General features: G+C 42.6%; 1 protein-coding gene across 1 annotated transcript in view; it reads left to right on the top strand.

Moving 5' to 3' along the window:
* Positions 1 to 23,154, top strand: part of lama1 (laminin, alpha 1) — a 36,527-nt gene extending 13,373 nt beyond the window's left edge. Inside the window, exons 22-64 of the mRNA XM_030756536.1 lie at positions 81 to 261; positions 338 to 474; positions 572 to 805; positions 1,706 to 1,849; positions 1,939 to 2,124; positions 2,305 to 2,490; positions 2,668 to 2,795; positions 4,138 to 4,258; positions 6,907 to 7,047; positions 7,148 to 7,266; positions 7,751 to 7,840; positions 7,960 to 8,153; positions 8,247 to 8,389; positions 8,467 to 8,565; positions 9,703 to 9,814; positions 9,913 to 10,069; positions 10,169 to 10,379; positions 11,338 to 11,454; positions 11,534 to 11,697; positions 11,774 to 11,912; positions 12,003 to 12,105; positions 12,261 to 12,377; positions 12,450 to 12,632; positions 12,708 to 12,862; positions 13,084 to 13,227; positions 13,303 to 13,436; positions 13,531 to 13,684; positions 13,760 to 13,884; positions 14,017 to 14,167; positions 14,252 to 14,396; positions 14,540 to 14,681; positions 14,762 to 14,876; positions 15,757 to 15,909; positions 16,836 to 16,987; positions 17,061 to 17,255; positions 19,112 to 19,295; positions 19,394 to 19,500; positions 19,654 to 19,843; positions 19,991 to 20,140; positions 20,366 to 20,519; positions 21,941 to 22,074; positions 22,453 to 22,666; positions 22,761 to 23,154. Of these exons, the coding sequence (XP_030612396.1) occupies positions 81 to 261; positions 338 to 474; positions 572 to 805; positions 1,706 to 1,849; positions 1,939 to 2,124; positions 2,305 to 2,490; positions 2,668 to 2,795; positions 4,138 to 4,258; positions 6,907 to 7,047; positions 7,148 to 7,266; positions 7,751 to 7,840; positions 7,960 to 8,153; positions 8,247 to 8,389; positions 8,467 to 8,565; positions 9,703 to 9,814; positions 9,913 to 10,069; positions 10,169 to 10,379; positions 11,338 to 11,454; positions 11,534 to 11,697; positions 11,774 to 11,912; positions 12,003 to 12,105; positions 12,261 to 12,377; positions 12,450 to 12,632; positions 12,708 to 12,862; positions 13,084 to 13,227; positions 13,303 to 13,436; positions 13,531 to 13,684; positions 13,760 to 13,884; positions 14,017 to 14,167; positions 14,252 to 14,396; positions 14,540 to 14,681; positions 14,762 to 14,876; positions 15,757 to 15,909; positions 16,836 to 16,987; positions 17,061 to 17,255; positions 19,112 to 19,295; positions 19,394 to 19,500; positions 19,654 to 19,843; positions 19,991 to 20,140; positions 20,366 to 20,519; positions 21,941 to 22,074; positions 22,453 to 22,666; positions 22,761 to 22,915 (6,459 nt within the window). The 3' untranslated portion in view covers positions 22,916 to 23,154. The remainder of the gene's footprint in view (positions 1 to 80; positions 262 to 337; positions 475 to 571; positions 806 to 1,705; positions 1,850 to 1,938; positions 2,125 to 2,304; positions 2,491 to 2,667; positions 2,796 to 4,137; positions 4,259 to 6,906; positions 7,048 to 7,147; positions 7,267 to 7,750; positions 7,841 to 7,959; positions 8,154 to 8,246; positions 8,390 to 8,466; positions 8,566 to 9,702; positions 9,815 to 9,912; positions 10,070 to 10,168; positions 10,380 to 11,337; positions 11,455 to 11,533; positions 11,698 to 11,773; positions 11,913 to 12,002; positions 12,106 to 12,260; positions 12,378 to 12,449; positions 12,633 to 12,707; positions 12,863 to 13,083; positions 13,228 to 13,302; positions 13,437 to 13,530; positions 13,685 to 13,759; positions 13,885 to 14,016; positions 14,168 to 14,251; positions 14,397 to 14,539; positions 14,682 to 14,761; positions 14,877 to 15,756; positions 15,910 to 16,835; positions 16,988 to 17,060; positions 17,256 to 19,111; positions 19,296 to 19,393; positions 19,501 to 19,653; positions 19,844 to 19,990; positions 20,141 to 20,365; positions 20,520 to 21,940; positions 22,075 to 22,452; positions 22,667 to 22,760) is intronic.
* Positions 23,155 to 24,183: the final 1,029 nt, after the last annotated feature.

Raw genomic sequence — 24,183 nt, 5'->3', positions numbered from 1 at the left:
GAGACACACACATACATGTGTGGCATACACTGCTTTGTTTGTTAGTTTTCTTCATATTTCATAGAAAACTTCTTTTTCAGTCAGGGTTCTATGGGCTGCAGAGTGGCCACGGCTGTCTGCCGTGTGGCTGCAACCACTCAGGATCGCTCTTTGAATCATGTGATGAGGAGGGGCAGTGCCAGTGTGTAGAGGGCGTGACTGGAGACAAGTGTGACCGCTGCAGTCGGGGTTACTATGGATTCCATGGCAATGGCTGCATAGGTAGTAATCAGTGTAAAGTCTGATGACGATTTGTTGACTCTCCTGTCTCTGATTGGCTGTTAAATTCTCTTCCCAGCATGCTCCTGTGAACACACTGGTGGGAACTGCAACCCTGACAATGGAGAGTGCACCTGCCCTGCTCACACAGAAGGAGAGACATGCAATAGGTGTGAGACCAATTACTGGGGCCATAACCCCACCACAGGCTGTAAGGTAAGCAACATGAACACACACACACACACACACACACACACACCCTAGAAAACAATGTACACTTGTGCGACAGGTTAACTATCTGGTGTCTGTTCAGCCTTGCAGCTGCAGTGCAGCAGGAAGCTCCACCCCTCAGTGTGACCAGGACAATGGACAGTGTCTGTGCAAAGAGGGGTTCTTTGGTCAGTCATGTGACCAGTGTGCACCTGGTTTCTTTGGCTACCCAGCATGCTCATGGTGTGGCTGTGACATGGCAGGAACAGAGGAGATGTTTTGCAACACGACCTTGGGAGTGTGTTCCTGCCAACACACTGGAAATTGCGTGTGCAAGGTAATGTGTGTGTTACTGTCTGTACTTTTGTGTTTGTGTGGAAAAATGTGTGTTTTTGTTCAGATCAGAACCAGCTTCATATCAATGAGGGTCCTACTGGAGATAACAACAGGATCCTCATGAAGTTCCATATTCCAAATTCATATAAATAAAAAACAATCTCTAAAACTGAAAATTGTGACTGATTTTCCTTGGTTAGGAGCATCCATAGGCAGTTCTGCACTGCTTCAACAGAACCTTTTTTTTTGAACTGCTCTGTGAAAATCCTTCAACTTGAATTTCATTTTGGGAAAGAGGACCAAATTGCGCAGAGCGAATAGGCTGGATAATGCACTGTGTGCCAGCAGATGGTGACACACCACAGGTCCACTGGTTTTTTTTTTTTCCCAAATGCCCTCCTTAAAAAAATACCTCAGGACATTTATAGTTCATCCATCCATCCATCCTCCTTTGCTTATCCAGGGCCGGGCTGTGGGGGCAGCAGCCTAAACCCAAAAGTTTGAGGTCTATAGTGAAAGAGAGACAAGTATCAGAATAGGACTTCCAGGGAGTGTTCTACAGCAAGTGTTCAGCGTTCATGTTCACCATGAAGGAAACTGCAGATCAGTCAGCCTGCTGTCTTCCTGCTTTTGGTTGTTCACTCAGACTCCAAGTGAGCTTCCAAAAACAAAAACAGACATTTGAAGGTCAAAATCAAAACCTCATGTTCTAACTTTGAGTTTTAACAGATACAATTTGAGTTAACCTTGTCTTTGCTCAGTTTGTCATGTTTTGTATTCTTTTGTGTTGCTTTGTATTTTTTTTATGGTGAAATATGACTTTATGCCTTTTCATGTGGGTATCTGAATATTTGTGTGTCTTGCTCATGCTTTTACTGTATGTGTGTGTCTGCTGTTTCAGCCTGGTGTCTCAGGCCGACGTTGTGAAGAGTGTGTTTCTGGTTGGTTCAGTCTGTCAGCTGAAAATCCAGATGGCTGCTTGCAGTGTTTCTGCTCAGGACTAAGCCAAGACTGTGAGGAGCAAGGAGGACTAACCAGAGTACCAGTGAGTACATGTAGTACTGCTGTCTCATGCATCAAGGCATACACAGTAAGGCTCCGAAGAGTTCTCTCTCACACTCTCCCTTTTTACAGATGTACCCGGCCAACTCTTCCACTCTCCCATTCCTGTCATTGGTCAGTCAGTCAGATCTGCAGGGTGCTGTATCTGGAGTTTACCGGCAGGGCAGCGATATGCTCCTTGACACCCGTCAGCTCAACACCAGTAGGCTGACAGGCCCACTCTATTGGAGACTCCCCCCCCAGTTTGAAGGCAACCAGGTAGTGTTTCCCAAACTGTTGCCTGAGATTGTCTGATAACTTCTGCTGTACTTTTAGCCCAATCTGCTAACGGACAGCAGCTCTAGCCAAAACTGTTTAATTATGTGCTTTAGCCGCATTAAGTAGAGCAAACTACAGTGTGTGCTTAATGGTGTATATTATGTTGTTTGTACTTTGTAGCTGCTGTCATACGGTGGGCTACTATCTTACGTTGTCACCTTTTACGCTGAGGATGGCACAGGACTGTCTAACCAGGAGCCTCAGGTGCTAATGAGGGGAGGGACTCTGAGGAAGCTTGCCATATACACTGATATGGTTGCCCCAAGCAATGGTGTCATGACTCAACATGACATAAAACTGACAGAGGTACAACTGCAAGGAATCATGCTAAAATAAAGAAAGATGTTTAGAATGAAAACTTGCTCACTTTTTCTGTGTGTGTGTGTGTGTGTGTGTGTGTGTGTGTGTGTGTGTGTGTGTGTGTGTGTGTGTGTGTGTGTGTGTGTGTGTGTGTGTGTGTGTGTGTGTGTGTCTCTGTTACAGCACAAGTGGAAGTATTTTAACTCTGTATCACAGAAGGCAGTGAGTCATGCTGACTTCATGTCTATCCTCAGTAATATCCAGTATATCATCATCAAGGCATCTTACGGGACCAGACTACAGCAGAGCAGGTACTTATACATACTGTACTACACACAGAGCACACACAACTGCACAATAGCAAATTTTGAGTATAGTTGGATCACAGCAGCCTCTTTTCCATTCAGTTCAATTCAGTTGTATTTATATGGCATGAATTTACAACTGTAGTCACCTCCAGGTGCTTTATATTGTAAGGTAAAGACACTACAATATTAGAACAAAAACCCCAACAATCAGATGAGCAAGGATTTGATGACAGAGGGAAGCAAGAACTCTCTTCTAACAGGAAGAAACCTCGAGCAGAATCTCCAGCAGACCAGGCTCAGGTAGGGGCAGCCATCTGCCTCGACTGGTTGGGGGTGAGGAAAAAGAGAAGAGAAAGGAGGGAGATGGAGCAAAAAAATTAACTATGGGAGAAATTTAAGTACATGGGAAGATGGGCATGGAGAAAAAGTGCTCAGTGCATGATGGGTCCCCCAGCAGCCTAAACCTATAGCAGCATATCTAAAGGATGGTTCAGGGTCACCTGATCCAGCCCTAATTTTAAGCTCTATCAAAGGGTGATAGACATCCCATCCTGAAATGAGGTAGGCAGAAATCTCTATGGATTATGATGTTCGCAGATGACATAATCTGTAGTGAGAGCAAGAAGCAGGTGGAAGAAAGCCTGGAAAGGTGGAAGTATGCACTGGAGAGAAAAGGAATAAAAGCCTGCAGAAGCAAGATGGAATTAATGTATGTGAATGAGACGGAGGCAAGTGGAATGGTGAAGATGCAAAGAGTAGAAGTAGTAAAGGTGGATAAGTTTAAATACCTCAGGTCAACCATCCACAGCAATGGACAGTGCACAAGAAAGGTAAAGAAGAGACTGCAGGGAGAGTGGAGTGGGTAGAGACGGGGATGTCGGGGATGATTTGTGACAGAAGGATGGCAGCAAGAATAAAAGGCGAGGTTGTGAGACGTCCCATGATGTATGGTTTGGAGACTGTGGCACTGACAAAATGACAGGAAGTGGAGCTGGAGGTGGCAGAGTTGAAGATTGAAGACAAAGTAAGAGAGGCAAGGCTGAGATGGTTTAGACATGTGCGTGGGATGGATAAAGAATGCTGAAGATGGAGCTGCCAAGCATAAGAAAAAGAGAAAAACCATAGAGAAGATTTATGTATGTAGTGAAGGAAGACATGCAGAGGGTTAGTGTGGCAGAATAGGATGCTATGGATAGGGTGAGATCCATTGTGATGACTCCTAAAGGGAGCAGAGAGAGAGTGTCTCCTGAATCCAAACTGGGAGCTGGTTCCACAGGTCTCCACAGGTCAGTAGTTGTGACATCAGCAGCTTTGTCGATGTAATTTCTTGTGCTGTTTTTTTAAGGATCTCTAACATTACCATGGAGACAGCAGTGGAGGTGGAGGATTCAGAGGTCAGAGGAGGAATGGCCAGACTGATCGAGTCGTGCATCTGTCCACCTGGATACACCGGGCTTTCATGTCAGGTAATCACCACGTTCTGAAGCAGCAGGGCCACTTTTCTCTGCTGGCTGTTTCCTTCACACATCAGATCCAAAATGGCATCTGGAGTGAAAGTCACTGACGAAGTTCAGGACATCATCGGTGACATGAAGGTAGTGAAAAGTGATGCAGATCTGAATGACTGGTGATATTCAGAACTGATGACAGCGAGGGCGCCATTGTCGTGGATAAGGTCTACCATCAAAAATATCAGGCAGACGTGCCGGACGTCTTCAAGTTCTCCGTGGTTCTTCTGGATTCTAAAACACGTCGCTCTTTGATGTATGACTGCCACTTTGAAACGAAGGAATCAAGTAAAAAAAAGAGCTGCTCACTGTGATGTGGGCTCCTGATACAGCACCGATCAACGAAAAAATGAAATATGCTCATTCCAAAGATTCGCTGAAGAAGATCTAAACAGGAGTCAAACACATGCTGGAGATGAATGACCTTTCAGATTATGGGACCAGGGAAGGTTTTACAGAAAAGTGGCAAAAGGTGTAATCAAGCCTGAGGTTCACAGAATAGATGAATGAATTTGAAATGGGGCGAAAGTGAGTTGGAAGGGACCAGATTGATGAAGGTTAAAGGGGCGGCTTGGGCTCTGATCATACTAACAACAGAGAAACACAAACTTTAGATGTCTTTGCCATGAGAAATTATCCTGACACACAGTCTAACTGTGCAATCAGCCTTGTTCCAATGTTACGTTTTACGTTGTTACTTTTGATTTTGGTTGCAAAGCATCCAGACTCCACACAGAAAGATCCCAGTCTCAGAGTCAAACCCAGGACCTGCTAGCTGTGAGGCAGCAGTGCTAACTACCACGTCACCAGCACAGTGGGTGGCATGCCTCTATATCATGAAATAATTGTTTAAAAAATCCAGATTTTTTTGTAGCCAACTTTTACCAAAAGCTGAAACACTTCTCAATGCGTGACCTCCTCCTATAGACAACCCAGTTCCCACAAAGTTGGGTTGTTGTGTGAAATTTAAATAAAAACAGGACACATTTTTTTCACAATACAAATAGAAAACATATCAAATGGTTAAGATAAAATATTTTATTATTTCATTATTTATTATTTCATATTTCATTTTAAAAAATGTAATTTTATGACAGCAACAAGTTAAAAAAAAGTTGGGACAAAGGCAGAACAAGGCTGGAAAAGTATCTAGTACTAAAAAGAAACAGCAACATCTTTGCAACTAATTAGGTTTATTGGCAGCAGGTCAGGCAACATGATTGGGTATAAAAAGAACATCTTAGAGAGACAAAGTCTCTTAAAAGGAATGATGAGCAGAGGTTCACCAATCTGCAAAAAACTGCATGAGCTCAGGAACACTTCAAGAACTCATCGTCTGTGAACACAATTTGCTGTCCCATCCCGAAATGCAGGTTACATAAAGCTCTATCTGTCATGTGTGAGCAGTGTGGCAAGCAAGGGGGACCCAAAAGCAGAACTCCAACAGCAAAAATGTAGATGTTGACTTTATTGCTGAATAATCCAAAATATAAACAAACAGGAAAAATGGAACAAAAGCACACCTCCATGAGGGAGGACACAGCAGAGAACAGGGGGAAATGCAGACAATATATACACAGGGAATGATGAGGGAGAACATGTGGACAGAATCATACTAATGAAAACTCAGGAAGCAAAACTCAACACCATACACGGGAAACACAGGACTGTCAAACTAAAATAGGAACTAACAGACACTGAAACACAGAGACGCAGGAAGACAAGAACAGGACACAATAACCATAATGAAGACCTACACGAAAGAATACTAATAAACATAATCAGAGAACACAAGACAATCCCAGGATTGTGACAAAATATAAACTGCAAAGAAGACGCCAGATGTGAACATGATACAGAAAAGCTGCCGTTGTCTCTGAGCCAAATCACATTTAAAATGGAGTGAGGCAAAGTGGAAACTAATGTGGTCAGATAAACTGAAATATGAAATTCCTTTTGGGAAACATGTCCACCATGTCCAAAAGCCTGAATCTCTGATGGTATGGGGTGCATTCGTGCCTATTGAATTGTTCGCTTGCACATCTGGATGGGCACTATCAATGCTGAAGGATATAATATAAGGGTATAATAGATGAAATCTTCTTCATGGAAAGTCTTGCATATTTCAGCAATACTGAAATATGTTTTATATTTTTATTTTCTGTGGTTTGCACAGTTGTAAGATGGTTCTGGGGTTAAACTGGCTCTTCCTGTGTGGATTTCTGTCTGCCTGCCTGGGTTTCTCCAGAAGGTCCAGATTCTTTGCACAGGTTGACATTTATGTTAATTAAAAATAGTAATTTTGAATATGAATAGGTATGGATACGAGGTAGATAAAGCAGAAGTTCGTGAATAAAGACTATTTGATTGATGGTTTGTATTGAGGCCCAGTTCACGTAACCACTGAACCTTCATGTGGGGAATATCAGGCACTCAGGCAGAGCAACACTAACTACAGCTACCATCACCAAAGCTATAAAGCTATTTTCTTACCCAGTTCTCTTTCTCTAACCACTATGTCTTTCTAGCCTCTCTCTCTCTCTCTCTCTCTCTGACCCATCCCTCTTTCTTATCCATCTCTGCCTCTGTGTTGTGTCTTCCTGCAGAAGTGTGCTGTAGGTTATTTCCGTCAACCTCAGTCTGAGTTGTCATCCCAGAGCCAGAAGTCGATGTTTGTTCGTCCCTGTGTTCCATGTCGCTGCAACAACCACAGCCAGAGCTGTGACGCTGAGACGGGAGCCTGCCAGGTAACATGCCAACACCATTCCATACTTCAGAGAAGATTACAGACAGAACCACAGTCACCACAGAGTATTACAGCTGCAGAGTCTGTATTTTTTCATACAGGACTGTCGGCATCACACCAGTGGACGGAGCTGTGAGAAATGTGCCACAGGTTATTATGGAAATGTCAAAGGCTCTATCAGTGACTGCTCACTGTGTGCCTGCCCCCTGCGGAACAACAGGTGCACCCATTCATCGAGACTTAAAAAGTCTAAAATTTACTCTACACACATCTTATCTACCCTGCATCCATACTTACAATCAATCTCATAATCAGGCATTAATATAACAGTCTTTGGACTGTGGGAAGAGACCCACATAGGCAGCAGGACAACATGCAACACTGACACAGAAAAGGCCGAGCTGCCAGGGAGATACAACCACTGTGTTACCTATTATGTTCCTATAACTCTATTAAATACACGAGCTAAGTTAAGGATGTGCAAATACAAAGTTTGATGTGAAGCTCCAAAGTAACATTTTCAAATACAAATATACTTACTGTTTTCAAATGTTTATCAGTGCCTGGATATAATGCATCATTTAGCTTTTGTTCAGTCTTAGTATTTGTTAATGAGCATTAATTTTTTAAATAGATACAATAAGCCTTTTTTGATTGGAACTCATTTGATTTAACTTTTGACATTTTGTTCTGTATGTATGCAGCTTTAGTCCCACCTGCATTTTGGAGGGAGCACCTGGTGATTTCCGCTGCACTTCCTGTCAGACCGGCTACCAAGGGAGATACTGTGAGAGGTGAGAGCATGACATCACTGTCTGTCTGCAGACCAGCTGTCATAGACTGAAGTTGTCATCTAATTAATACATTTATCGTGAAAATCTGCCTGCTGTGACATCACACTGCCCTCCTCCAGGTGTTCTGTTGGTTACTATGGAAACCCATCAGTGCCAGGCGGTGTGTGTTCACAGTGCAACTGCAGTGCATGGGGCTCCCTCCACTTGCATTGTGACATGCTGACTGGACAGTGTGAATGTAAGCTTGGGGTCAAAGGTCAGTCATGTGATCAGTGTGAAGAAAGGAACGTTTTCCAGGAAGGCGAGTGCGTGTGTGAGTATTACGAGTATTTATTATGAGCCCCCCCCACACACACACACACACACACACATGCATACGTTGATGTGATGTTCTCTTTGATTCCAGCATGTAATGACAAGTGTACCAGAGTCCTGCTGGATGAGCTGGATGAACTACACAACCGTTTCCTGTTGTTCAACCTGAGTGCCATTGCCATGTCATCTTATCGGCAGTTGTGGCTGCTTGAGAATCAGACCCGAGACATGCAGGTACAAAAATGTGATTAGGTTATTTATCGGGTCATGATGTATGACAAACTGAACTAAAAAATGTTGTTATTGTCCAGGTGGTGTTTTCACAGAACAACTCCAGTATGATGTTTGTGTCCAGAGTGGAAGAAGGCCTAAATCATTTGACCTCTGAGCTCAGCTCTCTGCTGCAGCAGGTAGGAACACCTCTGTCTGCTGAAGGTTCATTACAGGAATCTCTGTCTGTCACAGGGTGTTTTCACACATTTGTTTACTCTGGTTTGAATCAGTTAATGAGTTTGTAAACTTGTAGTTTTCCCCCCCTGGTTTGGTTTCTTCTCACACAGAGAAGCTGTGTGAGAACGTTCAGTCTGCTTACTGGCCAGATGTGTCTGGGGCAAGAGCAGCAAAAGTAAATACTCAGGAAGAAAGTGCTGGGATAACACGGAGAATTTACATCAGTTTTACAGCTAGTGGCTAGTTCATGCTGACCATTTATATACACCCGTTTGTCTTAGGTAGTTTTTCCTTCCACTGTCACCAACTGCTTGCTTACAGGGAGTCGTCTGATTGTTGGGGTTCTCTCTGTATCATTGTAGGGCAGGGGTATTCAACTCCAGGCCTCGAGGGCCAGTGTCCTGCAGGTTTTACATGTGTCTCTGCTTCAACACTCCTGAGTCAAATATAGAAGCCATTAGCAGGACTCTGGAGAACTTGACTGCATACTGAGGAGGTAATTCAGCCATTTGATTCAGGTGTGTTGGATCAGGGACACATCTAAAACCTGCAGGACACTCGAGGCCTGGAGTTGAATACCCCTGTTGTAGGAGCTTTACCTTACGATACAAAGCACCTCAAGCCAGCTGTTGTTGTGATTTGGCACATCCCAGTATGCAAAGCATCCCAGACTGGAAGGCATTTGGCTCAATCTTGCGGTGTACAGCTGCGACTCGTGTTGGCTCAAGGTTGGATCACCTTAACACCATGAACGAACCACTCTAAATTTGGTTTGGAGCCGGGCCGAGACCTCCTCCTCCAAAGGACCTGGGTGTGGTTGTTTTGGTCTGCAGCCGGGGGAGGGGGGATTACTGTGCACATCTCCAAAAGCAAATTGCACCAAGGGGGAAAACACACCAGAGTTTGATGTAAACAGACTGAAGTTGTGAAAACACCCTCAATAATGGAAGTTCATCTACATCAGTCACTGACCGACATCTAATAACTGAACCAGCATGTAAAACATTACAGCATGTGTGAGTGCGGTCTGCAATCACAGATGATCAATACAGTACACAGGAGTTGAGTTTTGTTTTTCCTCCTTCCTGATTGGCTAGGTCAAAAGTCTGTCTAGCGACGTCCAGGTAGTGGGTGTGTCCACCAACAACAGCTTTTCCCAGGGTGCACTACTGCTAGAGCGCATCAGTACACTTCAAGACAACATTTGGGGTAAATAACAGGACATGAGAATGACGAATGATGACACACTGACATTCTAACTAGCAGAAGTTGCTTTTAATGAAACATGAATATTATAATTGATGTAGTGCTTCAGAGGAAGGCAGCACTACTGAATCAGACTGCAGAGGAAGTACTCAGCTCAGCCAATCAGACACATCTGCTGGAGGAAGTGGAGTCCATATTTGAGGCCATCAAAGATGTAAATCTAACAGCTGCAGAGGCTGCAGCCAATCAGGAGCTCAGGTCTGTTCAATCAGTCCATGTGATAAATAAAAAAAACACACTTGTACAGTGATAACATGCTCTCTCTCTCTCTCTCTCTCTCTCTCTCTCTCTCTCCAGCCTTTCAGAGTCTCTCCTCCAATTGCTGCAGATGGACTTCCTGTCTAGCAGGGTGGCCATTGATGACAAGCTCTGCCCAATCTCCAATTTACTCACTATTGACATTAAAACACTGCAACATGCAAACACGACGCTGAATGATGCAGTACAGCATAACACAGAAACAAACATGCTGCTGGACACTGCACACACACTGCTGCAGCAATATCAGGTAAGCACGCACCTACAAACAAGTGGGCTTTACAGATGCACAGCCCGCAGGCTGAAATGAGGTTACGGTGTTTTCCAATTTCCAATGAAATAGTTAAAAAAAAAAAAAAAAAACTGCCACATTTTTTTTAAGTCACTTTTCTCGGATAACACCAGAAAACATAATGAGGTCAAGAAAAGATGTGAATATCTTCAATTAATGTCTCAATGATATAATGACTATTTTGCAGTTTTGGACCTGCAGTTAGGAATATTAAATAGGGTCATTTCAGTGAATTCTTTCAACGAATGTTCTTTTTATGGCTTGGTGGGAACAAATTTCATTGTTTCCTTTTAGAATGCACAGGACCCTGGGGCCTATTAAATTGTTTCTTTAAATAATGTATTCATGTAAGCAGGACATATAGTAAGAAGACATTAGGCAACATTAACAGAAGCAAAATCACCCAATCCCACTAAAGTGCACAAAAAGGAAAAAGTTTAAAGCTAATCTTAAAAGTGAAAACTGTGGCTTTCTCCTAACCTCACACTGGAAACACAGTAGAGGAGCCTTATGGTTGAAAGCTCTACCATAAGTAAGCCTGCACTATGAAACTGAAGCACTCTGTTGGAATAATGTGGTACTTTCTGATCTTTCTGGGTTTTCTGGATGGAGTTTGCATGTTGAGTGTAGAATAAAGGATGTATGGTTAACTCTAGTTTGTCATCTAAAGCAGTGAGACTAGAAAGGAGTTGTGTAAATGCTAGTCAGCTCTAACAGAATCTCCCTTGAATGCACACAAAATGGATTTGCAGCAAGTCTTTGAAGAACGCTTTTTAAATAAAGGGACATTGTGTTTGTACGTGTTATAACATTGTAATTCCTCCTGTTTCTAATGTCAGATTTTTTTTTTTTGCTTTGTTTAGTAAAACATGTATGACATTCTCTTTTTCTTAGCTTCTCTCTCTCTTTCTGTCAGTCTGTTCACCAGAACCTAAGTGCACTGTGTCTGTCTTTGGACATACTGATGGAGGACAGGCAGCTGCTGCTCCAAGATGCTGTCAGTCTGACAGAGGAGTTAACAAACAGCACCACAGTAAGAGAAACTACAGCAGTGAATAATAATGCTGTCCAGCAGGTGCCTGTCATGATAATTATCATGTCATACTGATCAGCAGGTTGACGTGTTGGCTGCTCAACTGGATCAGTGGCGCCCCCTTCTGAGAAAACAGGTGAATGGTTTGGTTATTGGGCTGAAGAAGATCGATGCTCTCGAGAATGTTTACCGTGCAGAGAACCATGCCCAGCTGCTGCAGAGCGATGCCCTCTCCATGCACAGGTATTGTGTGTTCCTCTTGCCATGTTTGTGGATTCCTTTTCTTTCTCCCACTGAATTAAAAACTCTTCCCTCTCAGTTCTCTGTCATCAGCGTGTAACATGTCTCAGAATGTCAGTCAGCTGGCTCAGTTTGACAGTGACATCACAGAAAGAGTTGACTCTGCCCAGCAGATGGCTTCAGTGGCCCTAGCCTCAGCCTCCCTGGCTCTAAACACGGTACGTGTGTGTTCAGTCTGAGACAGCAGTGCATTAATGTGAATGTGGAACTGTTTGTGTACAAATGTCCTCATTTTATTTGTGTTTCAGACCATCCAATCAGAGCAGCCACTGTCAGAAGAAGGCAGGGTGAAACTGAAAGTTTCCTCTGATGCTTTGAAAGGAAGCCAGAGAATTAGCAAAGCAGCTGAAGGTCTGATGTTTCTGAAACACAGTGATTAAAAAATAAAATGTCATGTGACCTAAATGGCACCTGCACATCAGCCATGTGTGGACTGATCAAGAGGCTGTGTGAATTGTAGCTACTTTTAGATGAAACTTGACTTTAGTCTGTTTGTTTCTGTTTAGACTTGCAGCTGAATATTTCCATGGTAACTAGCAGACTGCGACTGGTCAAATATGGTGTCCGTAACTCTAGCCTCCTTCTCCGTCAGCCAATCAAAGAGCTACAGGGCCTTTCTAATGGTAAGAGGGCTGACATGCTGATGTACTGGTGCATTGATGTATTGATACAATTGTGTTAATCTTGTCCATCAGGTTCGTCTGTGCTGTTGCAGTTGACTCAGATTCAGGTTGCAACAGCAAACTCCAGGTTGCAGGAGGCGCTACAGCAGCTGCAGAGACTGAGAGTGCAGCTGCAGGATTCTTCTTCTTTGGTGGAAAGCACCAACAATACAATGAGGGAGACCAGCCAGCTGGTGACTCTTACACACTCTGCAGGTTTGTCATTGAGATTTTACACAAATGGTTTTATAAAAATCAAAATGTTTAGACTAACACTTCCTGTATGCTCAGCCAATGAGGCGCAGCATAAGATGGAGGAGATGGAGCATCGTACGCAGCATCTGATGGACAGAATAAAGCCCCTGAGAATGCTGGGAGAAACGCTGAACAGAAACCTGTCTGACATCAGAGAGCTGATCTATCAGGCTCGCAGACAGGCAGCATCGGTACATAAGCATGTATACACACACCAACCAGTCCAATGAAATCCTAGAATTCTATATTAAGAACAGCTATGACAATGATGATGATAATTCAGTTTAATATTATTCATATAGGGCGAACACAACAACAGTTATCTCAAAGCACTTTAGATTGCAAGATTAAGATCCCACAATATTGCATTGATGATGATGATGATGACGGTGTTGTGGTGTAATGTCATCAGATTAAGGTGGCGCTGCAGGCGGACAGAGACTGTGTTCATTCCTACAGACCGCAGATTCAGTCCAGTAACTTCAACACTCTGAATCTGATTGTGAAGACGACAAGTCCAAATAACCTGCTCTTTTACCTGGGCAGCAACACCACGGTAACAATATACTCACTTCCTGTTAATGAGCAGGAACTGTTTCACTCTGTGTTCTAAGTGACGCTGTTGTTTCAGATGGACTTCCTGGCTGTCGAGATGAATAACGGACACGTTTCCCTGCTGTGGGATGTGGGCTCAGGCAGCACTCGGCTTGGCTTTCCTGGACTGTCTATCACCAACAACAGATGGACCAAGATCAATGCTACACGGTAAAAACACACAGCTTATCACACCATTGACAGTGCAGCTGGATATAGGGTCACAGCAGGATTTGAGTATGTCACAGTGTCCTTATGTTGGCAGATTTGGAGCACATGTTGCGCTGTCAGTCCATCAGCTGGATTCTGATTCAGCTCCATTGCCAGTGGTAACAGCAACATCACTAGGAACCGTCCAGGTTTTAGACATCGACAGCAACACCTTTATTCACATTGGAGGGCTGGGAGCTCATACACAGGTAATACTGGGGCGTGTCAGTTGTGAAAGTGTGTGTGCAGGTGAAGAGGTGCTAACTCGGTGTGTTTGATTTCAGAGGCCCGCAGCACTGCGATCTTCCACCTTCCAGGGCTGTTTGGGTGAAGTTTCGCTTAACGAGCAGAACATTGGACTCTGGAACTACGACATGAGGGAGGGAGAATGTGGTGGCTGCTTCAGCAGGTACTCAGACAGGTCTAACATACACACATATGTACAGCACTTACATGCAGGCAACATAAACACGTGTTACAGTTTGTTAAATGTGCACTTTTTTTAATGGAAATTCTATTTTGCATCCTGTCTCGCTCACAGTCCCCAAGTGGAGGAAACGTCCTTCCACTTTGATGGATCTGGCTATTCAGTGGTGCAGAAGTCTCTGCGGGCTACTTCCACCTTCATCGTGTTGCAGTTTAAAACTCTGTCTCCAGTCGGACTGTTGCTGTACCTGGCCTCCAACAACACTGTATGATATACACAGCTACACTTTTTGCTGGGCCTCTTATTATTATGGAGACATACGCATGACCTCACTTTCCGTCACCAACAGAGAGACTTCCTGTCCATGGAGTTGGTGGAGGGGCGTGTTCGTCTGACCTTTGACCTTGGCTCAGGTGCTCTTATCCTGGCCTCCAACAGGAAGTACAACACTGGAGTGTGGTACAAAATCACACTGCAGAGGAACAAACGCAAAGGTATATAACTTCTATTAATACTGCAATACTGATACTCCTGCTGTGACTTGTTAATGACACTGTTGCAAAGCAGTGATGCTATGACTGCAGTGATTTGCAGCTCTGTGTCTGCTCTGTTGTGTGACATGTTTGTGTGTGGCCAGGTTACTTGTCCATTATGGCAGCTGACCAGTCATCAGAGAAGGAAGTGCTGGAAGCGGACTCTCCTGGAAAGGCCTCTGACCTGAACCGCTCTGACTTTGACCCCATCTACATTGGTGGACTTCCTGCTTCCAGACCAACCAGGTGAGTTTGTGAAGGCAGAGGTGATGATAATGTAATTGAACAGGTTTGTGCTAACTGTGTTACCACCTGTGATTTGTTAGGCGACAAGTAGCATCCCGGTCTTATGTGGGCTGTATAAAGAATGTGGAGATTGCTCGATCCAACTTTGACCTGCTAAGAGATGCACATGGAGTCAGGAAAGGCTGCGTACTTAAGGTATTGAATTTAAATATACATAAATCAATATACACTGCTCAAAAAAATGAAAGGAATACCTTTAATTAAGGTCAATTAAATTCTGGGATATTGATCTTGTCAGTTAAGTAGCAGAGGGGCTCAATTCAAGTCAGTTTTATTTATATACTGCCAAATCGCAACAAGTCGCCTCAAAATGCTGTCTATTGCATGTCTATTGTATATTGCTTTATATTCTGGAGTAATACTCCTAAGAGAACACACCATCCTGACTGGAGAGCTACTTCACTGGCTCCTCAATGCCCTTGGGTCCTTTGACGAGCACTTTCAGTCTTCACATGCTACACCCTCCCTACTTTTTGAATTAGGCTTAGAAGTCTCCATATTCATATAGCTTGAAGTTAACACTGGATCAGGTGCTCCTGAACCATCCTTTAGTTCATACCTTAGTGCTGCTACAGGATCAAGCTGCTGGGGGCCTACCCACGAGGCACTGAGCATTTGTTTCCACTCACCTCTTTTCACTGCTGATACATTTACATATCATTAAATTCTTTCCTCTCTCCCACAGTTTGTGTTTTGGTCTCTATGCCCCCTTTTTATAATTCTCTTTACCTTCACCTGCCTGTTTCTGCCAGAGGTCTCTTCCTGTTCTTCCTGCCTTTCAGCTGTTGCCAAGTACTGCTCATAGGGGGCTGTCTGATTGTTGGGGATTCTCTCGAATATTGTAGTGTCTTTATCTTAGCTTATAGTGAGTAAGTCCCTTGAGGTGACTTTTGTTGTGATTTGGTGCTATGTAAATAAAATCAGATTTAACTGAAATTTATGATGAACACTAATTACACTTCAACAACTTGATAAGTTACAGGTTAATTGTTTGATTGATTAATTTATTGACTAGGCGGTGAGAAGCGTGTCTGTGTTGGCCGGAGGCTACGTTCAGATCAATCCAACATCATTTGGTCAAGAGGCAGAGTTGCTCTTCTCCTTCTCCTCCAGCAACCAATCAGGGCTCCTGCTGGCTGCTTTCAGTAATGACCACTCATACAGACAGGTGAGACTGATTTGTGTCATATACAGGGTTTAAAGTGGGCTTTGCCAGGTGGGGGTAACATTGCATCATGAGAGAAAGAATCACAGAGAAATAAGTCATATAATAATTTGCACTGTGAGCTTCAGTAGATTTTACTTTGTGTACAGGTTGTGATCAGCTGACCTACTCTTTGTCAATGAAGCCAGTTTAATTCAACAAGATGTTTCATGCACTTTCATGGCTGATTTCCAACCTCTATACAGTATGAAGCTAGTATGAAAGGTCAAATTTAGTGAGTAAATTTAATCTGCATCATCACCTTAAATATACATGTCTGCTGATGTAACCAATGCTGCTCTGCACAGTCCCACAGAGTGCGTTACCAAAATCCTGCAAACAAACCACTTTAGCCTTGACTGAACTGTCCACTTTTTCATGCAACCATTGAATAACTCAAAATTATTTACCGTATACTACATTTATTATATATAACAAAAACATAATTCAGCAACACATTATTATCCATCCAATACATGTATTAAAAAAAAACTTTAAAATTTATTAGGATGTTGAGGTATCACAAACACAACTTTGACATCTGAACATGAATGCAGCACAAAGGAGTAAAGGATATGTTGAAGGTGTAAGTGGGTCTTGGGATATATCATTAAGTTATTCTATTATTACTGTTGTCTGCATGATGTCAGCTGAAAGCAATGCCAGGTTACAGCAGATGAAGAATGAACTCTTTCCACAGTATTATATATTACCTGGCTGTGAGATTTCTCATTAACCGAAGGGAACACCTTTCCTTTCAGCCCACTTTAACCCCTGGTCATGTATACCAAATATTCAGTCTGTATGCAAGAACTAGCATAGCTACATGTATTAAAGTTATGTGACTGATGCTAACCTGGATTTATCTGTATGCATGTCTGTATGTGCAGCACTTCCTGTCTGTTCACCTAGACTCAGGAGCACTGGAGGTGGAGCTTGGTGAGGTGGGTGGAGCCACTCGTAGGGTAACCTTGATGAAATCTGATGGAGGATCTTTCAGTGACAGAATGAAACATTCTGTGATCATTACCATCAACAGGAAGTAAGTATTAGCATAAAAATGCTCACATGTTTGGCGTGGCTCACCTGTCTCACCTGTCTCACCTGTCTCTCAGATCTCTGTCAATGCAGGTTGATGAGGAACACGCGAAGCTTGTCTCTCTGTTGCCGGGTGTATTTTCTCGTCTTTCTCCAGCCTCCTTATTTATTGGTGGGCTGCCTTCAGGCAAGGAGGCCCATCTACCAGTCAGATTGCAGGATTTATCTAGGATGTTCATAGGCTGCATCCAACACCTGGTGGTTGCCAGAGCGTAAGTCTTTTACACATGCAAGCTGTGTGCCAGTTCAGGGGCTGCATATTTCCAACGCTGCACTCAAAGGCTGAATGCATCACAGCAGCATGCCAAAGGCTCCTTTAAATGCAGTTTACAGATGTGTCCCTCTTTTCTGAGGCCAAAGTTTTTAAATAAAAGAAATCAAAGCTTTCATTTTTAATCTTAAGATATTCAAAGGTTGATCTAAAGCGTCCTATACCTTTTAAAACCAAACGGGTAGCTGAGATGTCAGGCAGAAGCCCCTGACACGTCTGCAGTTTGCCACCTCCAGAAGAGGTTTTTTTGCATCCTCGAGGAAGCTCGGGGCATCCGTGCCAATGAGTTAAGCCTAAAGCCTCCATTGCAAGGGAAGCTGGTACGAGCTGTGGTTGTAAAGGTCTTTTATGGTATCACCCTAAGATTACACTAGTGCACACTGCCCAGTGGTGGAGTAGACTGTTGACTAAAAGGGGCTTCTGGATTTGGTTGGCCCATTGGTATTCTGAAGTCACCAGGGTTTTCAAATAGTATACTTAGTATGTACAGGGATAATTTTTCAACTCCACGTCATACTTAATTTTGTGATTTTTACTGGAAGGTTATGAAATATTGCCATCTGAAAAATTACCAGCAACGGTAATGGAGAGCTTGCAGAACTTAACCAGCCTTATTTAATTAGGATTGTTCCTCTCTTGGCCTGAGGTACAGTACTGTGCAAAAGTCTTCGGCCACTTTCTTTATATTTTGCTTTCCAAGAGCTGCTTTCTTGTAACTTTTAGAAGTTGTTCTGAGTAATAGTTCTCCCACCTTTTGGAAGGTCTTTTCTTTGGACATTGGTTACTTTTTTTACCCACTTTCAGTGCAGTCCTTACACTTCACCGTTTTCAGAGCTACTTAACGCTTAAATATGAATCATTTAAGCAAAACAAAAGGCACCTTACTCAAAGGATGAGCCAGGGTTGTGGCTACGCATAACAGACAACTTACCAAAGAACCAATTTAAAATTGTAATATACAATTTGTACCCATTTTCTTTTGACTCTACAAAAAATGCCAAAGATAATGCAGTTTGGCTGGCATAAAATAATATTTTTGCACCAACAAGATGCTGTTAGCTGAAACTTGGCATGTGCATCATATCCTAAAAAGATTCAGTTCATTTGTCTATTTTTCATTCATCAGAAGTGGGCTTAAAAAAAGCTTATGGAGCAATGAGTCCAAGTTTGAAATTTTTGTTTCAAATCATCATCAGTGTGAACAAGAGAGAGGTACAACAGTGAAGTTCTACACAGTGGAGGCTCTGCCACAGTAAAAAAATGCATAAGAGTGTTCAGGATGTCCTGAAGAATTAAGGCGGCCATACCAAATGTTGGCTTGCTTAGAATTTCACAAATTCAGTTTTCATCTTATATTCTCTAGTTCCATGTATGTTTGCACATTTCAGTGAATCCCATTTCCTAACCCAATATAAAGAAATGAGTGGTGCCTCAAGACTGCGCGGTACTGTACATCAGGCATCCACACTGATGAGAATCTTCTTCTTCTTCTCTGTCAGTCAAGGTTAAAAAAAGAAATAATAACAGGATTTATGGATCGCTGTCAAAAATGTTAATGCATCTTTGGGTGGGTCCTGATTGTTGGCTGCTGCTGTCAGTGTTACCTGGGAGTCAGGTGTGGCACTTTGTGTTGCAAGTACTAAGTTCAACAACTTATTTAACAGCTAGTCTATTTGGCCTTTATAGGCTGTGTTCTCCAAAGGATGCAGCCCCTGAGTCGGGACACAGATTAATATAAAGCAGCTGGGTTCTGTCTCTTTGATTTGTCGACTCTTTTGATTTTGTGGCTTTGTGCAGGCTCGTTGACCTTTCAGGAGCTGTGAAGTATGAGAGGGCGGCGTTTGACAGATGTGTGTTGGAAGAGCAGGCTGGGGAGGTGGTGGTTCCTGATGACCAGGATGTATATCCAACTCCAGACCCCACTCATTTACCTCTACCTCAGTCCACATACTTGAGTGCCCGGCCACCTGAAGGTCTAACGGTAATTGCTATACTCATTATTAAATTATTGGTAATGCATTGAATATCATTGATGATTTTAATATGCCGTTCTTGGTTATTGATTTGTGTGTGATGCAGTGTGCATCAAATGCAGAGCCAACCTTTGTGCCGTCAGCAGTTCAGTTTGGATTGTCCAAACACAGTCACATGACCTTCATCATCAACCCTAGCACAGTCCGAAAGAGGTGAGTTTCCATAACAATGGAAGCGACTCTCAGGTCACAGAGGTGGCAGATGTGGTCAGTTCTGTGTTGTGTTTTTGCTCTGTTGTCTTATTACTGTTGTCTGTGCTGTGTTGTCTCCCTTGTGTCTCTGCTATTGTCTCTTCTCATCCTCAGTGTGTCGATGAGGTTGTTATTCCGAAGCTGGGCCCTGGACGGCTTGATCCTCCTCCTGTCTGACTCCAAGCAGATGGACTTTGTTGTCCTCAGACTAAAGGAGGGGAGGTTGATGATGTCGGCTGACCTGGGGAAAGGCCCTGCTTCTATCACCTCATCGGTCGCTGTTAACAATGGAGAGTGGCACACTGTGAGTTAATCAGACATCAGGCACTGCAGACAAACCAATATCTCAAACTTAAGATGGTTAAGTAAAGTTTGAAGCTGATGAGGTTGCCGGCTTTGGTGTTGGGCTTTGATTAAATACTTTGAATGTGTGTTGTTCACTGTGTCTCAGGTGATTGCGGAGGTGGGCCAGCGGTTGATGTCAGTCTCTGTCAACAGTTTGAAACCTGACTCCATCTCAGTCAAAGGAAATCAGCTGGATGTGGACAATAAAGTTTTCCTTGGAGGAACACCTCGCACTGTAACCAGCAGAAGGATCAGAGTATGGCTGCTTTTCATTTTTTCACTGTTTATACACAAGGGACACAAACCTTTGTGTACCACATGTACTTATGATTTAATTTTCTTGTTTATCATTATCAGTCAGAGGACACATAATGAGCCAGGTGTTTTGGAGGATGTTCTTATATCAGTAAATCTTTCCTCCTTTCTGTTTACGCGTCTCCTTCTGTCTGTCCACTTGTCTTTCTCCCTGTCTGGCTCTCAGGATAGCAGCAGTTTTCCAGGTTGTGTTCGGGCGGTCAGTTTGAATGGTGTCGTGTTGGATCTGTCTAAGCCAGCTTCACAGCATGATGTCACCTCCTGTTTCAGCAGGGACCAGACAGGAAGTTACTTTAATGGAAGTGGATATGCTGAACTGAGTAAGTTGAACTTAAAGACACATTCATCTACATTGAAGCAAAGATGCAGACTGATCACTCTGATCTTTATTTTGTGTATGTGTATATATATATATATATATATATATATATATATATATATATATATATATATATATATATATATATATATATATATATATTAGGGGTGGGACTTTAACGCGTTAATTTCGATTAATTAATTACGGGGAAATTAACGCGTTAAAATTTTTAACGCATTTTAACGCACTTTGCACCGTGGAGCGTTTCTCAGTGCACGAGTTCCCGGCATACAGATTATATCGACGCACAATGTCCAAATTAGGGGCCGCATCCTGCGAAGGACCCGGCCCACGTCTTTCGCAGCCCACGAACACCACAAAGGCCGGAAGTGAGCAGCTAGCCTTCATATCAGCTGCCATCACCTCTGCGTAGCTCATGTCGCCTAGCAACCGTGAGTGCGAAGCACAGCTGTGTAAAAGCAGCTGTTAAACGGAGAACGAACTTTTTCTCCTTTTTGTGGTTTAATTTTAAGTCTTTAATTCAAAATAAGCTGTTAAAACAAGCATAACACATTTCAACATCAAGGAATACAGCTGAGAGAATGATTAATTTCCAACTATAACAAGTGAGACATTAATGTTGAATAAAACTATCCAGTTATGATGCTTAACTTTAGTTTCAGGTGTTTGCTTATCACAGGAGCACTTCCACCCTTCGTTGGTCTGTGTAGTAGACTGGTGGGAAAATAAACAAAATTTTGAAGTTTAAGCTTATGTATATTGATTTATTCATCAACTAAACTTAAATTAATATTTCTCATGTCAAATATTGAAATGCGATTAAAATGCGATTAATTTCGATTAATTAATTACAAAGCTTGTAATTAATTCGATTAATTTTTTTAATCGAGTCCCACCCCTAATATATATATATATATACACACACACACACACACACACACACACACACACACACAGGAAAATTCTGAAAATAGGGAATAATGTATAAAAAAGGCTGTAATTCCAAAACCATTAACACGATGTTTTTGTCAAACACCTCAAATTAAAGCTAAAAGTCTGCATCTCAATTCTTTGCTTCATTTAAAATCTGCTGTATTTATGGACAGAGGCAAAACTTCAAAAACTGTGGCATTTTTATGGCTCTAACTGTATATCACTTACTGGAGAGGATGCAGATGACCTGAATCTAACAGAGTGATTCAGCTCTGCTGCCACAAAAACAGAAATGCTGTTTCATTGAGCTACACACTATTATACTTCTATGTTACGTTTGTTGTGTTTAACATAGGAGTTTCCTAACTTTAGGATAAATATTTTTTTATCTTATTATGGTTTCATGTGCTTGTTAATACTGTTAAAAAGTAAATATGATCTGATCACATGCTGTGTGTGCATCTGCAGTGCATGACGGGTATAAGGTTGGCTCGGACATGACAGTGTCTCTGGAGTTTCAATCAAGCCAATCAGAAGGAGTGTTTCTAGGAATCAGCAGTGTGAAAGTTGATGCTATTGGACTGGAGATGATCGACGGACAGGTGAGCAGAGACAAAGGAGTGACTGGCCAACCCATTTCATACATTATGTGCAATACCAGTCAAGGGTTTGGACACACTCTCCCATAGGTGAGGTATCCAACCTTTTGGCTGGTACTGTATACAGTAATGGGTCTAACACTGAGCCCCAGTGAGTCACACAACTGAAGAATTGAGTGATCTGAGCGAGTTGCCACCTGTTTTCCAGACATTTCTAATAACTGCACTACTGACAACATCAGAGCTTCTGTTATTCTCACTTTCACGTGTTCACTTGAAATTATAGATGTATACAAAAGTTTTAATTGGGCAAATAAAGTTTTAGTTGTGTATATAAAGTTTTATTTGTAAAAATAAAGTTGTATCTGTTTTTCTCCTCAGGTTGTTTTCAATGTGAATAATGGGGCAGGTCGAGTGTCAGTGCGCTCGGTTGGCCAGATGCTCTGCGATGGACAGTGGCACCGCCTGCTAGCCCGAAAGACCAAACACACCCTCAGCTTAACTATAGACGAGCGAACTTTCACCACCTCAAACCCCTACCCACAATCCACCTCTGCTGAAACTAACAACCCTGTCTTCCTAGGAGGATATCCAGGTGAGACCCTTTTAACTGTGACAGATGCTCAACAGATTTAACAAGTGTTAACATACCTGAGGCTAATTTTAACCTGTCTGTCTCTCTGCTGCAGTGGGTGTCAAACAGAACTGCCTGTCGACCAGCTCCAGCTTCAGAGGTTGTCTGAGGAACTTGCAGCTTTTTAAGTCTCACCTGACCAAGGCTCTTGATCTGAGTTCTGCTCACTTCTTGTTGGGAGTAACCCCTAACTCATGCCCTGTTTCCTAGCAATGCCCAGCAAACATGCTGAGATGTTTTATGAAGCATAAGTTGCAATATCATTAATGATTGGTTGTGTAGTGTAAATCCCTCTGTTAGAGCAGCTGATTATTCCTGTCAGATTTGATTTTCTGTATTCTTAACTTGAATAATTAAAGATCATCTTAACATGAATGTATTCAGACTTTTTTCCGAACAGAGTAACTTCAGATTGTCTGTAAACATGAATAGTTGTTCTTTTGACAACATCCAGCCATTAAACCACAGAAGAAACACAAGTCTGATCATCAAATCATTTTATTTGAGTTTTTGATTAAAGGCACATTTTGTATTTTAGCTCATCATTAAAAAAAGAGGTGTCATCTGTCTGTCAAAGGCATGGCCCAAAATACTTAAACTCCTCCACTCATTCTAACCGAGAGTGGGCACATCAACATTTTGTGGCACAAATTTGACTAATGCTGCATTCCATTTACCTCAGAAATCGGACGTCGGTGCTAGGAGTGACACCGCTCCTGAGCTGACTGCACTTGGAAATTGTTCTAATAGTAAAGTTGAAAAAACATGGAAGAATAGGATTTGTTTTGCTCCTAACAAGGAAGAGGTAGTCATTCATCCATCATTACAGTGCAATGCCTGTTTTTTGCACTTAAAAATATTGCTGCATCAATTCATGGATAGAATTGGATCCCGTGGTTTATTGAGTCTGTCCAAGTTGAAAATCCAACTTGAATGAACAGTTCAGTTGAAAATTCCGATTTGGAAGTTGGACTTTCCGACTTTCCACCCAGCATAATTCTTATTCCTTCTCTTCCGGCAAACCGCCGGAGAGTGACTTTCTTAAAAAAGGGAACTGCCAGTCCAGAGGCACTGCCCCAGACCTTGATGCAATGTTGCAGAAGTACGTCAATTAAGACCACCTGAGCCCCTCTGCTCAGGCAGGGTAAAAAAGTGCTATATTAGAACTAGTCCATTTTTCTGTAACATCCAGAGCCTTAGGGAACTCAGGGCACATGATATCCACCACATGTGCCACCAAGATGTTACTTAACTCACCCCTAGTGAGAGGCAAGTCAACCCCTCATACCTAGACTATGCTTCCTCTATGGAAGGCATGTCAATAAGATTGAAGAGGTCCTTGGTGCATTCTGTCCATCACCTGATTTATAACTTCAGTTGACAACAACAGCATCCTATCCCCACTGTATATAGTGTGAATAGAACAACACTTTCTGCTCCTGAGTTGCCTGATGGTTAGCCAAACTCCAACTGTGATG

The sequence above is a fragment of the Archocentrus centrarchus genome, chromosome 20 (genome assembly GCF_007364275.1).
Source record: "Archocentrus centrarchus isolate MPI-CPG fArcCen1 chromosome 20, fArcCen1, whole genome shotgun sequence".
NCBI classification, from domain to species: Eukaryota; Metazoa; Chordata; class Actinopteri; order Cichliformes; family Cichlidae; genus Archocentrus; species Archocentrus centrarchus.
Note: the sequence above shows the minus strand (reverse complement) of the source record. Positions and strands in the feature narration are given on the sequence as shown.